Raw genomic sequence first — 23,521 nt, forward strand, 5'->3', positions numbered from 1 at the left:
AATTAATGGAATTTAGGTGGTCATCATGTCTCCTTTTTACGGAGAGATGAAAACCCTAGTGACGACGATGGCAAAGAGCCACCGCCATCTGCGCGCGAGAGACACTGAGCACCGGATCGATATCTGCCAGAACACGGAACGGAACTCTATTCCTTTTTGCAGCAGCGGCCATGTAACATCAAACCATATACATGCATATACTATTCCATTTCATTTATTTTTCTCTCTCGCGCATGAGCTTCGTACCCATGCTAGGATATATTTCGACGGAACACAATCGCGGCCCTTTTCTTCCCGTTCCATAAAAACCGAAACGTGAGGTGAAATTTTCGACTACCATATTTTACGGGTTACCATCGACGGTTGATTGAACTGATTGCTGGATTCTTATTTATCATGGACATGCTCGTCGACTGAACATGATTTCGATCTGGACGTGTTTATTTACTAACTATAGCGATGATGAAACGCATTTCTGCTTACGAAGTAACCACGAAGCATTAAATATTTACTGCATGTTCAATCCTAACATGCGTCTTGAAGGTAAGGAAAATTGTTTGGAATAAAATGTATATGTTGCGACAAATGTGATAAACCCGGTTATTATGCGTAAAAATCGGTTATTATGCACTTCTGTCTTCGAAGTAACCATTGAAACATTTAATATTTACTGGATGTTTAATTCCTTACATGCGTCTTCCCCTGGTTTTTCAAGGTAAAAGACAAAAATTGTTTGGAATAAAATGTATACGGTATGTTGCGGCAAATGCGATAAACCCGGTTATTACTCATAATGACTGGTTATTAAGCGTTATTATGTATTTCTGTTTCCGAAGTAACCATGGAATATTACTTTTTTTTAATATTTAGCCTCTTAATGATCAAGGACGGGATATTGCGTCCAAACGCCAGTATAATGAATTCGAACAAGTTCTGCGTGGTTTCTTTCCTGCCTTCTCATCATGGTGAAGCTTTGTTGCAACCCTTTGTTTTTACCTATCCTTCCGGCTTTTCTAGACTCCTATTAGTGATTTTTTCTCCCCACATATGATGCATTCTTCTACTATATACATGTAAGAGTGAAAATGAACAGGTAGGGCGAGGGTGAAAAGAGAAATATACTTCGTACCTGCTCTCTTATCTTCTTATCTGTTATACTGTTTTCCTTTTTTAATCTTCCTTTTTTCTTTTTTTTCCCTTCCCTTCTTTTCCTATTTCTAACTTGCGGTTAGGTTGGGACAAGATTACCATGTTTATCACCGATTCGTCAAACAGAGATAATCTGAATTTTTTACCAATAGCTTGTAACTTAAGGGGTTAATGCATAACTCGCGTCATCCCATGGTTTCGAAAGGTAGGTAAAATGTGTGGAATAAAATGTATACTGTATGTTGCGGTAAATACATTGCCATAAATTCGGTTAATAACAGGTTATTGTAGGTAACCACTGACCAGTCGGTAAGCTTGCTAACCTTCCTTAAATTTGTCACTTTTACCGACGACTATACATAATACTGAAACGTTGTTGGTAGAAATGATCAATAGTACTAAATTCATCACATTGCCGTAATAAGGTTTATCATTTCGATGACCGTGCTTGTGAGCCAGAGTTTGAACGGGATGTAATGAATTCTGTTTTAATGAATTTTTCCGAATACTCCCGAAATACTGTAACTTCTATTTGAGGAATTCTGATACCTCTGTATAACAAACGTCTATTTAACAAATTTGACTATCATACCCCGATATAACGAACTCTCATTTAACAAATGACGAATTCTACAATCATTCCTCGACGTAACGAACTTCTATTCGACAAATTTTACCACGACGATTAGCGATTATTAATGCATAATAACCGATTTATCACATTCACGGTAACATTTAATGATTTAATAATTTCTATTTAATGTAAGAGATTTTTTTTTTTGAAATGCTTTTCATGTCGTATCACATGATAACATCGTGCATTTCGCCTTGACAACTGAAACTGTTTTGGATTCTCATTCTTTATGTGCTTAGAAGCAGATGGTATTTACATAGTTTTTGCATTAAAGTTTGCTAACACGCGAAAGTATGTATACGGTGAACAGTTTTTCAAAACATTAAATGCTTATATTTACTTATAAAAAAGCTGATCCCGATTTCCAAATGAGCAACTAGAACATTCACCCTGGGCGGGGAGGGGGGGGGAATCTTCAAACGCATGACCTTCGGGCCACACGTGGCCTACGAATCTTTTTGCAGTGGTCCACCGACGAATAAGGCTTACATAGTTGCAGAATTTATAGAAATTTTATAGAAGTAATTTTAAATTTAATTTTTACAAAACATTTCAGAGCTAATGGGAGAAATTATTCCAGAATTATTGAGCAATAATTTCATAATTATTGAGCAATAATTTCATAATTATTGAGCAATAATTTCATAATTATTGAGCAATAATTTCATAATTATTGAGCAATAATTTCATAATTATTGAGCAATAATTTCATAATTATTGAGCAATAATTTCATAATTATTGAGCAATAATTTCATAATTATTGAGCAATAATTTCATAATTATTGAGCAATAATTTCATAATTATTGAAAGAAATAATCTCAGATTAATAGTGGAAAAAAGAATTTTGCATTTCATGAAAAATCATAATCAAGAATTACTAAAAGAAATATTTTATAATTAATGTGAAAAAAAATTCAAAATTATTGCAGTATTTTCAGAATTATTCCAAGAAATATTTCAGAATTTATGAATTTTTTTGTCTATAAAGTGATCATCTTCACGTATTCTCAAGGGATTCATGCTCCGCCTAGGGAGAATTTGTTATTGTTAGTAGACATCCCAGACCTGCACAGTGAGAGGGTATTTTCTACGAAATTCATATTTGGGGGAAAAATAATATCAGAATAAATGAAATTCTCAAATAATATAGCCACCCCCCCCCTCCTTTTCAGATGGAGCCCTGGATCTCATCGACCAACCTGTTAAAAGGTCATCCATCGTGCTAATCTCGATTCCAAATTGTTGGCTCTCGAGCTTCATGGGAATTTTTTTGGCCCGAAAACAGTGTCTGAAAAGTTGAAAAGACCTAGGGCCTCATAAATTTGATGACACCTGAAAATAATAGATGCATATATTTGGTAACTAACCAATTATATTGACCCTACTCATTTGGGAAGGAAGTCTATACTGTTTTACTTTGCCCAGTGCTCAAAAATCAGTCCTTATATGCTGTGCAAATGATTCTACATTTTAGTGCTAAGTGATCAATTCCCAAGGGTTGCGGCCGAGAGTTTGGAAAAAACAAGGGAAAGAAGGTTGTTCCTTAGTTTATGCGGCTCTCTCCCTCATTTTTAGCGATTTTCGAATTCAAATATTTCAGCGAATATAACACTTAAAAACATGGGATGTTTTTTTGTTGGGCTTAAGAGAGACAGGGCAACAAATTTATAATCGGGTTTTTGAGGACAGGGTGTCCGTATAAAAGTTCATTTTTTTATATCAATAACTACACGATCCCTTGCAACATGAATGACGTATCTGAGGTCCACACGTTATTTGGATACTTTTTTTAATTGGCAGTATGCCTCTAGCATCAACGGTTCACCAGTAAAGGCCCATACTCCTTATTACCTATGCACCCTGTATACACCAAGTGACCAAAAAATTAGGAGCACCTTGCTACTCACCATTAATATCATGTGGGACCTCCTCTGACTTTATTGACAGCAGGTATTTTTTTTTGGCATGGACTCTACAAGTTTCTGAAACCGTTGAGGAGGAATATTAGTCCACGCTGACGAAATGGCAGCTCTTAATTCCCTTAGATTATAAGGTGGTGTCTCGGAGCTTTTAACAGACCTTTCAACCTCGTCCCGCAAATGCTCAATTGGGTTCAGATCGGATGACTAAAGGGGGCCGTTGAAGCAATTGATACTCTGAATCATGTTCTTCAAACCTTATCTCGGATAATTCCAGCCCCGTGGGAGGGTGTATTATCCTGCTGGAAATAGCCATCATCATTGGGAAATATTAGGGCCAAAAATGGGTGCGCGTGATCAGCAACGATGTGGAGGTAGGCGCTGGCGTTGACGGATGTTTCCAGTGGAAATAAGGGACCAAGAGTATACCAGGAAAATGCTTCCTAGACAATGATTTCGCCGCCACCCGCTTGAACAGTTGTCGTGTGACAAGTTGTCGGATCCATAGCTTCATGCTGCTTGCGCCACATACGGATCCTGCCATCAATGTCACGGAGAAGAAATCTTGACTCGTCAGGCCAGACAGCCTTCTTCCATTCATCAAGTGACCAATTTTGGCATTCTCTAGCCCACAAAAGCCGTTTTCTTCGGTTTTGCAGTGAAATCAAAGGGACTCTTGTTGATCGCCAGCTAATAAAAGCAATTCGCTTTAAGATCCGTCTTGTTGAGCATACGGACATGCTTTACGATGATCCGAAGTTGTATTGCGCTGCAATTTGGTGAGTTGTAGCTCTTCTGTTGCTTCACGCAATGCGTGTCAGCCACCCCGGCACTTCTTTCGTTCACAAGTGATTTCCGCCCACTATTTCGCTTTCCACTCGAAGTTTTTTGGCTCAGCTGTCATTCTTTTTGAAGACTCGAGATACTGTTGTACGAGAAAAACTAAGAAGGTTAGCGGCTTCGGGGATTCTGAAATCACCCTTTCTGGTGCTCACAATCATGCCGCGTTCAAAATCACTCAAATCTCTTGTTTTATCCATGAACACGCAAATTGCAACGTTAACTGGTGCTTCTGACCAGGACCAGGAGAAAGCTTTTTATCAGCAAATCTGGTTTATTACGTCAACGCACGTGCTGCACGGACGAGCAGAAATTAGAGTGAGGGATGTTCCTAATCTTTTGATGACTGCTGTGTATTATATATATAATATTCACAAAAGAATTTTCCGTTCCATTTACTTTTCAGTTGGCTAACATGATAATGGAAAATTATTGTGAATATAATGGGGGAAAAATGTTAGTGCTTTTACAGAGTTTCGTTTCTATTCATACCGTTTTACGGTACTAGAAGAAATGACCCTCTAAAGCAGTGATTCCCAACGTGGGTGTTAACGCCCCCTGGGGGTGGTAGAAGCTACGGATATAACATGGGATTCTATGGGTGAGATGGAGTTGGGGGGCGATGGGACAAAAATGTTTCTGAAGAAGGGGGCAATGGGACAAAAAAAGGTTGGGAAACTATGCTCTAAAGGGTTAAGTAGGGAATTTGTCAGACAGGCACTTCGAACTACGTCATTTTGTCTGGGAACGCATGGGGCTATTGATACGGCTTTGCGTGCGAGATGATATGTTTTCTCTCCATTTTTGAGACTTATTTGTTTTCTCTTTGCAGATATATGAACAGTCAGACGATTGAATCTCTGAGAATATGCTCATTTATAAAAAATAGTATAAAAAGTTGATCAAAGAAGAGGCGTCAGCCGATCGAGAATAGCCATTCTGTGACCATGACAGTCACCACTGATGAAGAGGAAGAGGAAGAAACGGAGGAAAGAGGTTCCCCGAACGAACGAACTGCTCTGGACAATCCAAAGTCTGTTCCTGGTTACCTGAGGAATGTCCCCTTGAAAAGTATCCGTCACCAGTCGGAGAAGAGGTTGCTGCCGACGGTCATCGTATCCTCCGTGTTCGTAATCGCGGGTCTGGCTTTCGGATTGCCAGCCGTCGTCGCCCTGACCACTATAGTCGCTGTGGCCAGCATCTTCCGCCTGGTGGTTGCCACATGGTGCTGCTGCTGCTCGTGGTCGAGTAGGGTGCGGAGAATGGTTGCGACGTACGGTTGCAAGTCGATCCTTTCTGCGACTGACGTGTTCTGGTTGCACGACACGAACTTCAACTGCTACGTGGCACACTGCCTGTTCTTCGTCGAGCGACCGTTCGACGTGCGAACCGCCAGAGAAATTCTTCAGAACCGCGTCATCGACAAAACCAACGAATGTGGAGAGAGGGCGTTCGTCCGCTTCACCCAGAAGATAGTACCCGCGTACACGGGCTACCACTGGGTCGAAGACGAGGATTTCGACATCAAGAAGCACGTATTCGAAGAACCGAGACCGATCCGGAACCATCACCAGTTGAGAGTTTTGCTGTCTTGCCTGATGACCCACCAGCCACTCGAGAAAAACAGACCCTTGTGGGAAGTGCGGATCGTCAAGAATTTCGGTAACGCTCGCGATACTGTGCTCATAGTGCGACTACACCACGCTCTCAGTGACGGGGTGACTTTCATGAAGATTCTGGTGAACTGCTTGGCTGACCAGCCTCTAAACATGCGCATGAAACCTCGATGGGGTGGCACGACATTTCCCCTGAACGTCTTGAGGGCAGCAGTCGTCGGTCCGATCACAGTTCTGTGGTGGCTTTTCAGGAGACGAGACTACAATCCCCTGAGCCACCGACAACCAATGTCCTCCAAGAGGTCCGTGAAATGGTCACTCGGAATACTAAGACTAGCGACTATAGACCGGATATGCCAAGTGACACATTGTACGGTTAATGATGTGTTGATGGCTGCTGCACGAGGAGCGATCAGAGACTATTTCAAGCATCACCATGGCCTTTACTGTCCTCCAAATGTGACAGTAAGTGAGCTTCTTCTTCTTCGTTCTTTTGCGTACGGGGTGTCCCAGTACTAAGGTCACAAACTCCTTGGGAGGGGAAAGTGCATTCAGAAGACTCGGAATCACGCATAGCAATGTTTTTCTGATGCATGGTAGCGTACACAGAATACATCAGAAGTGAATTTATATCACTTAAGTGAATATGCGTTTTAATCATGTCCCTCACAAGGGGCTCCAGTTCTGGGGCCCGGGACAATTCCCATCATTTTTTGTTTTTTTATGCTATAAATTCACTATAGAAGGGCCCCATGGAAAGTCTGTCTGTCTCTCTTTCTTCCGGGGGCGGTAAAGATTCCAGGCAAGGGGCCCCTGTTCCAGGATGTGGGGTCCATGGTTCTAATAATAAATGCACAAAACAAAAGAGCAACACAAGTCAAAGGTGTTCAAAGTGTCGTTCAGGCCTCGCATCTCGGGCGCATGGATTTTTGAACATTCTGGAAGATTCGGAGCATCCCTTGCGTAGAAACAGTTCCTCAGCGCTGCCAAAAGTGGCATCCCACACCAGTCGTTTGATATGCTCCCAGTTTGGAGGACCCCCAGCAGAGGTGGATTTATAGTTTGGTCGCCAGTGGGCTGCATAAATTTTATCGCCCTTCTCTCATGTAGGTCTCATTTTCTTGGCTATTCATTCCACAAATAGTCTATAGCCGCCCTGGGCTATAGCCTGATTATCCACCATCCCAAATACGCCTCGGTCTCAAAATCACTCTTTTGATGACTCACACGACACATGATTGACCAATTTCTTAATCACTCACATGCTTGCTAATTTTCTTCGTCACTCATATGCTTGCAAACTTTCTTGGTTACTCACATGTGGCATACATTATTGTTCAATCACATGTTTGCGCACTTTATTGCTCCTTCACATGTTTGCGCACTTTATTGCTCCTTCACATGTTTGCGCACTTTATCGCTTACTCACATGTTTGTACATTTTATTTCCCACTCTTTTAATCACTCACTGTCCTGGTCATTCTTTTACACTCCCATGTTCACACACTCTTTTGGTTGCTCCCTCACCTGTTCCCTTGATATGGGGTGTTCCTATCACCTGTTCCCTATATATGTTTCCCTTGAAGAGTAACTCTAGGTTACTTTTTTTAGTCACTTATTGATCTGACCACTAGCTCTTTAGGTCACTCATTGATCTGATCACTAGCTCTTTAGGTCACTCATTGATCTGATCACTAGCTCTTTAGGTCACTCATTATTCTGATCACTAGCTCTTTAGGTCACCCTTTTATTCGCTGACTGACCTGGTCGTTTGCCATCAACGTCCCTTTTTTGGTCATTACTCTTAGGCTTCGGCCAAGTAATACAGAATAAATAAATAACATGCTTGCACACACTGTTTCGGTCACTCATATACATGCAAATTATCTAGGTCACTCGTTTGGTCACTCACTGACCTAGGCTTTCGCCCTTTAGGCAGTGGCGGATTTATGGTTTTACCGCCTGTGGGTTACAAAACGTTTGTCAACCTTCTCCCATTCTAGTCCTTTTCTCGGACACTCATTCCCCAAATTCGATCGTCACCTTCGAACTTGCCACTCTGAGCTATGAGCCACAAAGCTCCCCCGACCGTTGTAAATACATTCTAACATTCATGCACGTTCATATGCATCTTGGCCCCAGAAGAAGTCATCGTGGAATGAGAGATTCGGTGATCGAGCAGAACTCCCCCGTCCGTACAATGCCACTTGCCGTTTCAGGAAAGCATTTCCGACTATGCATTGCCGTGCAGATTCCGAATCACCCGAGTGTAACCATCCCCTCATAGAAGTCTTTACTGGGACACATTGTGTATTCGTATCAAGAGCAGTATTTGAAATAATGTGCAATATATAAATAGCAAGCATTCGATGTCGCTTCGTTTTAGACATTGAGCCATTGCTTTGGATGGTATTGAACTTGAGACGCGCGCGCTGTGTGTGAATATCAGTTATTTAATTGTAGAATTCGTGTGCGGAAAATTTATCGCCAACGCAATTCACTAAAAGGAAAATTCACCGACAAAGTGACACAATAAGTACCTGGATTGGATGAGCAGGTGAGTGAGCCATCAAGTAAGTCAAGATGTTAATGAAAGAGTAAATGAGTGGGTGAGTCACTTATATGGTCATTCACTCGGTAACTCATTCATTCATTTGGTCACTCACCCACTCATTTGGTCACTTATATGGTCACCGAGTCGTTCAATAGCTCACTCATTCGGTTACTCACCCATTTACTGGTTCACTCATACGGTCATATGTACTCAATCACTCACTCCTATTGTCATTCACGCAATCGCTTACTCAGTTGGTAACTCACCCTGATCATTAATACGGTTATTAACTTACTAGGTCACTCACTTAATCACTTGACCACTTATGCAGTCACTCAATCGTTCACTCAGTAGGTAACTCACTCTATCACTGATATGGCCACTCACTCAATGACTTGATTATTTATACGGTCACTAAATGAATCACTCAAACACTCAGGTATTCATGTAATCATTCATGTAATTCTTACTCGATCACTCATGCAGTCATTCACTAATTTTTCCGCCAGCTCATTCCCCCCCCCCCCGCAACTCATTCGGCTATTTATTCGCTCACATATTCATTCATTTGCTCAATCATTCGGTCACTACTCACTACTTCACCCACACTCCAACTCCGGCCGCATCGTTATACGCAATTTAGTGCCGTTAGCGAGTTAAGTTGGAAATGAAGGTGCCATCTATCGGTGGTTGCCTCAAGCTCGTTAGTGAAAATATCTTGTTATCTACTACTTTACCGCACACCAACTCTGGCCATATATCGCCATGCGGCAATTTCCAACCAGCGAAGTAGTTGGGAGGGAAATGAAGGTTCTATCCATCGGTGGTCGACCCAGAACTTGCTTCTGACGTTCTATGCCCGGCATAGATGATGGCAACCTTCACAGTGGAAGACAAGCATCTTACCACTGCTTCACTCGGGCTATCTCGTTATCTATATTCTTCCCCAAGATCGGACCTGGGTCCTGACGGCAACATTCACTGAAGTAGACGAGCATCTTACCACCACCACGTAAATCGGGCGCTAAGCCCCTCACTCACTGGTGACGAACTGATTGTTCACTGGTGGTGTCAGTGAATTTTCCTGTCGGTGAATTTTCCGTGAATTTGTAAAATTATAATTGATGTGATGATCGTTGTCTTCTTCCAACAGGTTAACGTGCCCGTAGATTTGCGTTTCGAACCATCCTCACCGGAATCGATGGGAACGGGGTTCGTGACTGTGAACGCCCGTTTGCCGACGAACGTGGACGGGTCCATACCAGGACTGTGGGAGACGCGACGTTGCATGGACGTGTTGAAGAGCTCGGCCGACGCCGTCGTAATGTACGGTAGCATATTCTACTTCCTGACTATTTTACCGGCCAGGTTCGGCAGGTGGCTGATCTCGGCGGTCCTGAAGCCGGCGACGCTGTCGTTCAGCAATCTCCCTGGACCGGAGCGTTCCCTGACGTTGTCCTCGTGCCGCCTGAAGTCGTTGGCTTTCTGGATGAACTCGCATCCGGGAGTTCCTCTGTCCATCTGTGCCCTTTCCTACGCGGGAGCATTTCACGTCACAGTCTCTGTTGACAGCAGCGCCGTCCAGTCTCCCGGAAGGATCCTGAAAAGCTTCGTAGCTCACGTAAGTCTGCATTTTACGTTATACACGAGAAGATTCTTACAGAACCAATTCTATTCTTAATTACATATACAGTAAAACAGCTCTTAGCGAACACCTCTCAGATGGGGTCACCCCCCCTCATTTACGGCCAAATATTAATTATAAGTGTATAATGTAGATATGCATTTCGAACCCCTAATTAACGGTCACCCTCTTTTTCACGGACGAGGTTTTACTGTACTTATTGAAGACAACTTGAATACAGTACTTGGAGGCCAGTCTTACTCTCAAATGTATTTATCTCAACCTTATTTTCCATTAATTTCAAATGTTACATTCAATAAAAACATTATGTGTACAGTGGTTGATATGTAAAGTACAAACCTCTCTTTTGCGGATACCAGTGGGACAAAAAAATTGGTCCGTAAAGAAGGGTGACCGTTAAGAGGGGGGTTTTACTGTATTAACAGTTGACACGTAAAGCGTAGTATTCAATTAATGGGGGGGGGGGCTTTTAACATTAAAAAAACTTTCTTATGCATAAATAATTTTATTAAAAAAAATTATTTATCCATTGCTTTATTTCAAATTTTTACCACGTATATTATTTCATTGTACATGCTATTCTACGCTAGTACAAAATTTTACGTATCTTCAATACGCGCGCGGTAGCCCAGGTCGATAAGGGACCGTTCAAGTATTACGTCAGCGAATTTTTAGCCGTTTTTAACCCCCCTTGTCAGCAAAATTTCGTCAGCACCGCCCCCTACCTCCTAACGCATATTGGTGGGATCAGAAACGTACGCGGGAAGGGGGGGGGAACATGGTGGGCTCGTGAGCCTCTCCCCCCCCCCTCAGACGAAAAAAAATATTTTTTAATGCAAAAAATATTAAAAAAAAGTTAAAATTTCGAAAGAAAATACATTTATTATAATCAATTTCTTTTAATTTCATTGCTATTTGAAGGGTAAGAACTCAAAATTTCTCTTTGAGAAATTCATTGCGACCCACCCTTTAAGCCATATATGCAATACGCATGTCCCGCGGACCTAATGTGGCCCTCGGGGTTATCTTTTGTGGCCTGCCACCTCAAACCTAATTTTTGTAAAAATGAACTAAGCAGCACATTTTTGCAGATCGTTCAAGTGACCATTAGTACAATTCCAGAGCATTTAAGGGGCCCGCGGCACAATCACAGATCACTTAAGTGACCCGCGGCACAATCACAGATCACTTAAGTGACCCGCGACACAGTTCCAGAACACTTCAGCGGTCCGTGGCACATTTGAAGATCTCTTGAGTAACACGTGGCACAGTTCTGGAGCACATAAGCGGCCCCCAGTGCAGTTAGTTCAACATCACTCAAGTTACCCGCGGCACTTTTCCATATTAAGTAAGTGATCCGCGGTATGATTACGGATCACTTGAGCGACGCGTAGCACAGTTCCAGAGCACTTCAGCTGCCCGCGACACATTTCTAGAGCACTTGAAGAATCAGCGGAACATTCAGAGATCACTAAAGTGTCTTTGTATAGGTCCGTCCTATCAAAAGGGGGAATGTTAGTTCAGGTGTCCACAAACCAGGAGAAGGTTTGCCCCGTTTTTTGCATTCTTAATAAGGATGCCAGTAAAAATATTTCATATCTTTATATAAAGGGTGGTTGATGACGTAAGCATCATCCAAACCCACCCCCTGTCATCAAAAAGAAAGTCAGCAAACCCACCCGAAACCCACTATCGATGCTGACGTCATACTTGAAAGACCGACTAAGATCGAGAGTGGATAACATCTCAATCTATTACATCATTTTAGGAACTGAACAGTTTTCTTTATATTTTGAACCACTTTTTATTCAGTAACATTGTTTTCATGCAATTTGATCACGCACGAAAGCTGTTTTTAATGCGGTTCTTTCAAAATTTACAGGAAATTAAGTATTGGAGATTTATATGTAAAATTTTGCACTGGCGTAAGATAGCGCATATAATCAAATATATTTGGTGAAAATTTGAAATAAATCAATGGATAAATAATATTTTTAATAATATTTCAACATAAGAAAGTTTTTTTACCATGTTAAGAGGTAGGAGATCCCCTTAAGCGGGGGAAAGTCGTGAAATTATATTAAGTGAGGGGAACTTATACGTTGTTTCTATGGGAGAAATATTGGTGAAGGAGGATTTTATCCGTTTAATCCTTCTTTCCATTATTCCAGAGACGACAGTATCGGTTATGATTATTCAACAGAGTTATGCCTTTCCGCTGTGGTGTCCGAATGGTCATAGATTGATCATCATAAGTCAAATCGATCTCCCTGTTAAAAGTCTTGCCACAGAAAGCAACAGGATTACAAACGGTACGAATATTCAATCATTACACTTTACTTCTGAAATATAGATGGCAGCGCTGATAACTCATACGCGCTCACACTGTTAAGTACACACGTTCACACTTCCGACACAACTCATTCCGGTAGTAAATTGCCCATGACGATAGACCGGACCTGTGTTCGGTTCGAAAGAAAGAAAGAGAGTCGTACATTATGGAAAAACAATTTTTATGTTCGATTTTTTCATATACAATAGATTGTATATAAAATATTGTATATATATATATATATATATATATTCCCGTAGAAAAATCCTTCTTTTTGTATCTTTCAAACCGAGCGCAACTCTGGTCTATCGTCCCATGGGCAATTTATTACCTAGTGAGTTGTGCCGGAACTGTAAGTGTGTGTACTCAACCAATACCTTCTATAGCAGAAAGCCTCTGCACGCAGCTTTGACGTTATTGAAGTCGTCCATTTCGCCTGTAGCCATTGGACCTGTAGCAGTCCGGCGTATCCGAAATCTTTACAATTTTTTTTGCAGTATATTCAATGAATATAGGTGAAATGGACAACCTCAGTGACGTCACGAACAACGTTTTCTGCTATATAAAGTGTTGTCCAGACAGTCTGAGTAAGCGCCCGAGAGGCGTGGTGGTAAGATGCTCGTCCACCACCGTGAACGTTGTTGTCACGGTCCCGGGTTCGAATCTGAGAGGGAGGATATAGATAAGATATTTTCCCCTAACAAACTTTAGGCGGCCACCGATAGACAGCGCTTTCATTTCCATCCCATCTCATTAATGTTTGGTGAAGTAGACAGTCTGTGTGCGTATCTAGTGTTGTGTCCGATTTTTTTTTTAGTGCTGTCATCTATATTTCAGAAGTTAAGTGTAATGACTAAATATTTGTAGCGTTTGTAGGCCCGTTTCTCTTTGCGGCGAGACTTTTTAACGAGGATACCGGCTCGCATTCGCGCCTCGAAGTTGGGAACCCCAACAAAACCAACTTCAGCCGAACCCGGAACCTCGCAATGCGAGTCCGTCATTATGACTACTCGACCACCACAGCGGCGGCGAAGAACCCGAGGGATCCGCGCATCGGTACAATATTCATATAATTGGTTTCATACAGCTTCCTACTCTAAAAATGGAAAATGTTACATCAGTGTTCGCGTATCGATTCATACATAGACCCTAGATTTTTTTATCCATATTACAGTAACATCTCCGAATTTTCCGTGCATTATATATGAGACAAAAAGCCGCTGCTCGAGGAAATCACGATAAGAAATTATTATTTCCGGCCATAAAACACGGTCCCGTATCGTATCAGCCGTATAATCCAGACATTATTTAAGACATTTTTCGTCCACGTATTCGCACGCATCCATTACGTTAGGGGGGAACGTTCCTGGAAAGTCATTTATTATCGGCTTTTATATCGATTGAGTCAAAATTCTCGCAGGAAGTCGTTCTTTTTCCCCCTAATACTCGAAGATTCTCGCGGTACGCACTGTATCAACACGTTCATTCCTCATTTGAGCTAAAACATTCATTTCAGATTTTTGTTTCTTATTTTCGATCAACCTGTAATTAAGTGTAAAAAAAACATGATGTGTGATTTGAGAACGAGAACTTAACGTGCCGTCCGTAATTACGTTTGAAATATGGTCATTCGGTGTGAAATCTGTAATATGTGTATCTTTTGCTTAGGTGGAGAGAATGTACAGCATAGTAGCAAAGCGGAAAGTACCGGGATTAGAAAGAAGACGAAGTTCATTTTCGGCTGAAAGAAGGTGGGAGGAAGTTCTCAAGCCTTCGATCGCCGAGGTAAGTACGTACGTACATACCTACAGGGTGTGGCACGAATTCCTAAACTGGTTTAAAAATTCATAAAAATTGAAGGAACGGTTTCCGAAATAGTTATTCTTCACGAAAGGGGATTTCTTTTGGTTTAGAAAGAAAAGTTCAAATTTTTGTCGATAGAGGATGCTGCACGTCAGTTCCGACAGGAGTCATGGGGGCCTGAACAATCAATTGAATCTTCAATCACTTCTGCGGCCAAAACGTTCGTGAAGCTTTCATGGCTGAAGTAAAACAACTTTAGCAATAGTGTTTTATCCACCAGTGTTCAACACCACAGTGAAAACTTCATGCAAGCGCCAGCAACAGGAAAATTCAGAAATGAGCTTCTAATCGTAGACCCTGCATAATATGACGCTTTTAAAAATATATGACGTCCACATTTGTTATGTGTGGGCTGACCATATTTCGTCGAGAGAAATACAGGAAATTGGGGTTCCAAATACGGGAAAATACGAGACATCGCCAATTATCGCCAAAAATGAACAAAGTTGCCAAATATTGCTAAAATTACGGGAAAGTCATAATGGCGTGAAATCAAGCATTAGGGGCCGTTCAAGTATTACGAAAGCAGATTTACAGAAATGTTTGACCCCCCATCCCCTGTCAGCAAAATTTCGCCAGCAGCTTAGAATATTTCATATCTTCAAAAAGGGGGTGGTTGATGACGTAAGCAACCTTCAACCCCCCCCCCCCGTCATCAAAAGTCAGCAAATCCAAAACCCCCTCCCCCCTCGATGCTGACGTAATACTTGAATGACCCCTTACTGCAAATTGCAGTGGATATAAAAGTGGATTCCACGAAATAAACCGTTCACCAATACAAATGTGGGAGATTAATGTTCTCATTTATAGTTGTAACTATCATAATTTAATTTAGGAGTTGAAAAATAATTTCAATCTTTGACTTCAATAAAGAATGAAAATTCAAGTTAGCTTCGTGTAAAAAACGGGAGAAGACGGGATACTTTTGCCAGTCAGGATGCATGTCTACCAATTTTTGCACAATTGAGTGAGCGCTTGACCGAGGCAGTGAACAAGTGAGAAAATGAGTGACTGAATGAGCAAGTCAGTAAGCAATTTAGAAAATAAGTGAATGGGTGGTGGGGATCAGTGAGTGACTGATTCACTTGAACATTCATTTGCTCACTTGCTCACTGACTTGCTCAATTCTCTTTCATGCACTCACTCATTTGTTTACTTGGTCACTCATTCGCCCACTTGGTCGCATAATAAAAATCAAATAATATCTCTTATGTTATACAGATCCAGACCAGATCCGTGCAAGCGGAACTGCGCGAAATCATTCGTAAGCTGGAATTGTTGGTTTCGATACCGATTTGTGGTGTTGCCAGTGTTGTCATTCATTCACTTGCTCACTGACTTGCTCAATTGCTCATTCATTCACTCATTTGCTCATACACTCACTCACAAGCAGGGCTCAATGAAGCGTGAACACTGATACGAGTATCCGCATGGCTATGCATGCGCAAACGCGGGGCTTGAGCAAGTATGCAATTCACTCAAGCCTCAAGTCACTTATACAATCACGATTCTCGTGCAAAATTATCATACAGACGCTCAAGCATGCTTCTACAAAAAAGATTGATCATGCATGCTTGTCAAGCTTGCAGTTACGTGTGTAGGCACCTTAAGAGAGGCTATAATGTCTCTATTCATAAAGTCACGCTAGTGTGCGTGATTTAAGGGAAAAAAGATTTCGTATCTGTGGTATAATAGTCACTGCGCTTGTCCGGTTCGCCAGGAGTCCTGGGTTAAATGCCTGGCAAACCCACGGAATTGTTGCCTCCCCCTCCCCCCCCCACCAGTTATACCTTGGCATAATATCCGGAAAATCTATTGATTTGACGTAACTTGTGGAAGTTATGGAATAATATCTCTTATGTTTTACAGATCCAGAGCAGACTACAGGTTGTTCAGGCGGAACTGCATGAAATCAGCCGCAAGCTGGAGCTGTTGGTTTCGATGCCGACTTGTGGTGTTGCCAATGGTGGCGGTAGTAGCAGTAGCAATGGTGGCAATCCTAGCGAAGTGGCGCTGTTCAAGGGTGTCCTCACGAGAAGGATGGAGGAACTCAAAGAGGAGTTCGTCGAGCTTATCACAGAGCTGAGGAAACGCAAAACGTTTCCCGCTTCCAACGCAACCGCCATTGACATGGAGGTATAAATACTCTTTCTCTACTGTTTTCATTAAATTATACAGGGTGTCCCGTAAGTCGCATTATGGCCTTTATCTCATCAACCATTCGTCGTAGACGTATGGTTCCAATTTGAAAAATGCTCAAAATGTGTTCAGAAATCACACTGCACCAGTTTTGAGGGTAAAAAAAATACACAGTGTGCAACAAAGTAAAAAAAATCTAAATTTTTATACGATCTCCGTCTTCTAACACTTCTAAAAAGTTGTTGCCCTGTCTTTTCTGCGAAAAAAAAAAGAAATTATAAACTCAGTTTTCGCAGAGATATTGGAATTCAAAAAACTGAGAAAAGTTGGGAAAGAACGGAAATAAAAACTAATGGGCAACGGTTCTTTCCCGGCTTTCCTCCGATTTCTGAATGCGAATATTGTGCTAAAAGCGCGGGAGTTTTTTTTTGGCGTCAGAAGAGACAGGGCAAACAAATTTCTAATTGGGTTTTCGAAGACAAGGTAGGGTGCATAAAGAGAGTTAATTTTCATTTTATTTTAATAACTCAACAACCCCTCGCAACACGAATGATGCTTCTGAGTTCTACACGTTATTGGGATGCTTTTCCTGATTGGCAGTATGTTTCTACGATCAACGGTTTGCCAGTAAAATGCGGCAAAGGCAATAAAGTAATCAGCTAATCATCCTGCATATTGTTTTATAAGATAGGTTTTAGGAACGCTGCTCCCCCAATAAGTGTTCAGCGAGAATCAACTCTTCATGATAAAAGCTAGTCATGACCACCAACAAGTCATTGTTTTAACCGACAAGGAAAGGATCCCAAGGTGTCGTCCTCAAAAAAAAATTATGAAAAAAATTTGAGTTCCTTAATTTTCCCCAGGAACACATAAAAACAAAACAAAGTAGCGGCGGAATTCAATTATTAAAGCCACAGAAAATTATTAAACATGATATATCTCTGGTAGGAGTTGGCTACTCATCGCCTTTCGTGCTTCTCGGTGATATCTATGAAAAACTTCTTTTTCACTTTTTTTGTCTTTTCTTTCCTCCAGCTTTTCTGTTTTTAGAAACTAGTTATTTCTGGTTTTTTTTCTCTTCCTTTGTCTTCTTCTGCTGTTTGAATGACGTCACTCTACCACTCTTTCAGGCCGGCATTACACTGTAAAAGTTATTTTATAAAACTTCAAAAATGAAACTAATGAGCGCATCGGTTACATCCGAGTGAATGTAACTAATAGGCTTATTGGTTTTTTTCCAGTTTTGTAAAAGGACATTTATCAAACTTTTATAGTGTAATCCCGGCTTCAGGGGTTGCGTATTTTTCGAATTTATTCTTGGCTTCTGATGGCGTTCAAAAGATTAATATTAAATTATTATTTTTTGAGTGACCCATAATAATTACGCCGGATTTTTTGAGCATTTTCAAATGAGTAGAATCAATGGTAATTTTTTTTCAAAAATTATTGAAGACATCACCTTTGGATCCTTTTCTTGTGAGTCAAATAATGCTGATCACAAACAAAGTCAGAGAATAAATTTTCTGACTGAAAATACCAGTCTGAGAAGTGACAAAGGTTTATCGGACTCAAACTTCTTGAACAGAACAAATTTAAACTAATGATTCAGGTGATTAAAAGAGTGACTCTTTCCCAAAAGGGCATTTTTCTAATTTCGGAAAGTCATTAAAAATGTGTGTTTGTGCGTGTTAGTTAATGAGTCGAAAATCTCAGCAAAATGAACGTTCGAGAATTGATTAGATCCGAAAATGAATTTCTGTTTCATTAAATGGAAAAGTGATGAGAATCTCTCCATCCGGTAACGGGAAGCGATTAGCGCTCCCGATTCACATTTATTCATTCTCTGAAAATATGTCAGACCATTAAAGTTTTCCGGGGCGGGGGGGAGCTATTTAACAAAAGGTTGAGATGAATTCTTGTACGGTGTGCGTATTCAGTTATATCAGTGTTTCCCAAAGTGAGCAATATTGCTCCCTGAGGGAGGGGGAGATGGAATTATCCGGGGATGCAAGAAGCTGTGGTTATAACGGTTTACGGAAACATACCCCCGACTTTTTCGACCCAGGTTCATTTCGCCCTCGAACATTTCGTCGCTGATATTTCTCTCCGGATGGCGCCAAGTGAGTGACCATATAAGTTTGTAAGCGATCATATGAGTGACCAAGTGGTGAGTGAGTGATCGTATGAGTTACCGAATGGATGAGTGACCGTATGAATGAATGAGTGACACAGTGAGTTGATGAGTGACCGAATGAATTAGTGAGTGACCGAATGAATTAGTGAGTGACCGAATGAATTAGTGAGTGAGTGAATGCCCATGTGAAAGACTCACTCAATCGCTTACCAGCTCACTTAGTCACCTATTCACTTAGTCACTTATACGGCCACTCACCCATTCACTTGGCCACTTATTCGGTCACTCACGCACGCACTTGGTCACCAACGCCATTCATATCATCACACACTCATTAATGCGGTCATTCCCCCTACTCACTTAGACCTGTTCAGGGCAAAATGAGAAAGGCAAAACGTCGGGGACAAAATGCTGAGGACGAAATGTGCTCGGGGCGATACGTCCCTGGGACAAATGTCGGATGTGAATTTTCGGGATCCCGGTTACAACATAAGATCCTATGAGGACAAGAAGTTTCTTACAGGAATGGAAATAAACGTGAAATCAGGACAATATGTAAATCACAGTTTAACCAAGTTATCTGAATTAAACTCAAATATGATTGTTTTTTTATCGACAGGCTGTACATTACGACCACGACCTGGACGGCCAGCTCCGATTGCCACGAAGAGCCAGCGACACCCGCCGCCCCGTGGGACTTTACGCCTTCAGCGCCCTTTTGTCGACTTCACGCCCACTGCTCACACAGCCGTCGAACCTGCACGACGTCCCTTCCGATCCTGATGTGCCAGGAAGTGGAGGCACCCCCGAACAGCAAAGAGCTCTTCTCGCTTCTCGGAGCATCAATGCCAAGGTACGATCAAGCAAATCAATGAATCAATGATGACACAATCACAGTAGAGTCGCGATAATTCAAGTCTCGAAACTTTCAGGTTTCGGATAATCCGAAGGGGTGGTGGAGAAAAAAGTTTCTTTCCCAAAAATCTCTCTGCTTTTCACCAAGAACGATTTCTGTTTAATCTTTTGCGGTCCTATGTCGAGGGGGAATCGACATCAGGAAAAATTTCAGCCTTTCTGAATATGGCTTCTTATCAGAGCTCATTAGCTATACAAAAACGCATCCGGGGGCCTTCTTCAATGCAGGGGAGGGGATTCAAAGTACGAACTGTACCAACGAAGTATCGCAAAAGCCTCCGGACTGCAAAGAGTTAGGGGTGGATTCACATCTACAGACACTCACCGTAGTCTCTAACTGGCAATGGAAAATCCCCCCGGCTCCTTCCGTCTTACAAATACAAATACAAATACAACGCCACAACAGACAAAATGCCCAACGAGGTGGCTGATAAAAAGATGCCCATAAAAATATGGATGTCACATATTTCAAAAATACAGCAGCCCAATTAAAAATGCAATTAACATTGTATCATCATTAACATCTAGTCTTGTGATATTATTAATACCAGCAATTGATCAATATTGATAATTCCCACTCACATATTTATAGTTCATTGGGCCTGAATTTGTACATGTGTATCCCGTTTTTCATGTTCTATTTTCAGATTCGGACCTATGAAAAAACCCTTCCAACAGAAGACAAGATGAGAGAAGTTGGTGTTGCAGATTGGCTGATGGTTGGGGACACAGCACAGTGATGAAGGCGGATGGCTCGGAATGTTTTCGTTGGCCTCTTGCGGGCGATCCACCCGAGCTCCATGGCGGGGGTTTCCGGGGGTGTGATTTTTGGGGATGTGATTGCCGTGATTCGGAGACGATGGGGGCCTCGGCGGGGTTGGGCCCTGTGGCTTACGGTGGTTTTTTTTTCCCAGCATGGCCCAGCCGCAAGGTAGCCTGCTTATATCCCACAAGGGACAGAGCGGGAGCCATGTTTGGTGTTTGCAGACACTCACCGTGTCGTGTCAGACACGTCAAACTTTCTTCAACCATTTCACGTACAAGGTTTTGGCGAGAAATTTGGATTATCTATATTTGACGTATCAGCGATAAATCTGGCAACCTTGTGCTAACTTGACCTCACATTAGAAAAAGAAAAAAGGGGAAAAGAAAATAAATACGCGAGGAACTCTAGCACAATAGAGATAAGGTAGATAAATGAGTTTTTTTAAGTCCTCTTCTCACCCTCACAGTACATGTTCTTCTTTTTTGTTGAATGTATAGGTTTGGCATTTCCGCACGGTGCATTTCCGCATAGGGGAGAATTTGGACACATTTCCGCACAATCAAGTCCCCCTTCTTAAATACCTTCTTTTTTTTCCTTTCTCTACCCCAACTTTCTTTGATTCCCTTTTTCAAGTGGATAGGAGATGCATAGGGGGCTCTATCCACATCACATTGTTCAACTATTTTTCATCGCTAGAATGTCGAATTTGTTTTTGAAATATTTCACTCCAAACTATTTTTTACTCTTAAATGTTATGGGAAAAATGCTAAAGTTGTGATTATGCATATAAACAAGGGATATGTAAATTTCGTATTTACGAAATAACCGCGATAAATGCGATAAATGCGAAATTTGCCAACTTTGACGAATAAATGCTGAAATTTGATTTTTTTTACTATTTTTTTGCGAAATCTAGGCAATTTACACTTTTTGAAGTGGAGAAGTAATTTTGCTCAGTTCTTGTGAGCGTGCTTGAAAGGGAAACAACAAGCAACACTTATTTCCCCTTTGACGTTGCGTTAGATGTAAATACAGTCGATACATGAGGTATATATATACATGATGAGAAACTTTTTTACTGTATATTAAAGATTTTATTTTTAAATATTAGTTTATTACAATAATTAGTTTGTTAAATACGCTGCATTTGAATCGGCAATTAATTGTAGGTCCCGGTCTAATTAGCCCTCGCGTGCAGAAAATTAAGTCGAGGTGTGACAAAAAAATAATGGTCAAAATTTAATTTATTCCATTGGCGTTTGGACGTAATATTACGTTCGTGATGGTAAAGAGGTTAACATAAAAACGTCTGTCTGCGCCTGCGCAGCCACGATACGATAGATATGAATACATTCATTGTGGCTTTATGCTAAAAAGAATGTTTCCAGTGCGGCAAACATTCTTCGTGTCTGACACGACACGATGAGTGTCTGCAGATGTGAATCCACCCTAAATTGTAGGTCCCGGTCTAACTATCCTCTCATGCAGAAAATGGCAGTGGTGCGACAAAAATGATCATTGATTATTTTAACATGTTTCAAACATGCTTGAGCTCGATCAATCACTGAATATTTATCCTCTTTGTACATCCTCAGGATCATTCCACAAGGCCTCTGAACATCGTTTCACACAGACGTGAAAACTTGCTGTGACCGAAATTAAGTCGACACGATGGCTACCTTTTTAATGGGAATCAGCTTTTTAATGATGATGATGATGGACGAATGGTCAAAACCCAATCAAGAAGACGCAATCTCACCAATCAACACCGACCATTCAATGAATGGTCCTTTATCTGTTTTCTCTTCTCCACATTTAATGAATTTCGAAGAATTTTACTCACCGTTTTACCGTGGCAAAAAATAATTTATTCATCATGAGGTTTGAAAATCAATAAAAAAAAAAAGAAATTCAATGTTTTCTTTTTAATATAAAAACTATCGATTGTATTTGTGTTGATTATTAAAAACAATTTAATGAATGAAAATTTGTTTTTTTACCAGTTTTTTTGTTTCAATTTAATGAAAATGAATGATTACTCATTGACATATGCAGTATTGATGTCTGAACTTGGTTTTCAAATTCAAGGCACGAGAGAAATAATTAATGAAAATTGAGAACCCAGAAGAAAATTTTGAATTATCGAAAGAAATAATTCAAAAACTAATGCAAATTAAGACCTTAGGAAAGAAATAATCTGAGAACCAATGAAAACTCAATTCAAAATCTTTATTGATGTAGACAAAAGCCTCTGCAATAGGTGGCAACAGTAGCAAATACAGTGCAAGAATAGAACAAGAACAAATTGAAGACAATTGTTTTACAAAAAAAACACAAAAAATTAGTTATTATAAATGAACTCTTCTGTTTATTATGTGGTTAGTGTAATATATATATATTGCAACATATTGATAATTTAAAGTTTGAAAAAAAATATGCATATACAGGGTGGGCCGAAACTCAGAAATTTAACTCATAAAAATGAATAAAAACCGGAAAAATAACCGAAATAAAAAATGGTTTGCAGGGTTAGCATCGCTAGCTCACAGGAGTTTTTTTAAGACAGAAAAAAACCTCAAAAAGAACCGATAGGTGGCGCTGGTACGAGCGAAATATGCAAAAACGAGACGGTTAAGAATAAATGTCGTAAGAACTTGCGCCCCTAATCCACAATCGGTTAGTTCACCGTTGTAAACGGTGCATGTGGACCTGTTGCACTCTGCCGTTGCTGGATTTCGGACTCGCCTGCAGTGTGTTATCACCTGTGGTGGTGGTGGTGATGTGGAACACATACTGGTGTAATAAACGATTTGGAAGCATTCTGTTCGTTATCTGCTCATCTTTTCTTTGACTTTTGTAAGGTCAGCGCCCCCTATCGGCTGTTTTTTAGTTATTAATATTTTTTTCCCGCCTTAAAAAAAATCCCGTGACTTTAGCGATGCTAATCCTGCAAACCGTGTTTTATTTCGGTTATTTTTCCGGTTTTTATGAATTTTCAAAGTTTATACACGGA

At 40.9% G+C, this 23,521-nt stretch overlaps 1 protein-coding gene across 1 annotated transcript; it reads left to right on the forward strand.

The window, feature by feature from the left end:
• The first annotated feature begins 148 nt into the window (after nucleotides 1-148).
• Nucleotides 149-22,495, forward strand: LOC149075290 (uncharacterized). The gene is made up of 7 exons (XM_089242633.1): nucleotides 149-543; nucleotides 5,377-6,625; nucleotides 9,868-10,335; nucleotides 14,360-14,476; nucleotides 16,424-16,690; nucleotides 19,447-19,680; nucleotides 22,104-22,495. Exons 2-7 carry the CDS (start codon nucleotides 5,492-5,494, stop codon nucleotides 22,158-22,160), a joined length of 2,277 nt encoding a protein of 758 aa, XP_089098759.1. The 5' UTR covers nucleotides 149-543; nucleotides 5,377-5,491; the 3' UTR covers nucleotides 22,161-22,495.
• The last annotated feature ends 1,026 nt before the right edge of the window (nucleotides 22,496-23,521 follow it).

Source organism: Pholcus phalangioides, unplaced genomic scaffold, assembly GCF_987345545.1.
Source record: "Pholcus phalangioides strain wild (caught in Gottingen) unplaced genomic scaffold, Ppha-v1.0 ptg000015l_1, whole genome shotgun sequence".
Taxonomy (NCBI): Eukaryota; Metazoa; Arthropoda; class Arachnida; order Araneae; family Pholcidae; genus Pholcus; species Pholcus phalangioides.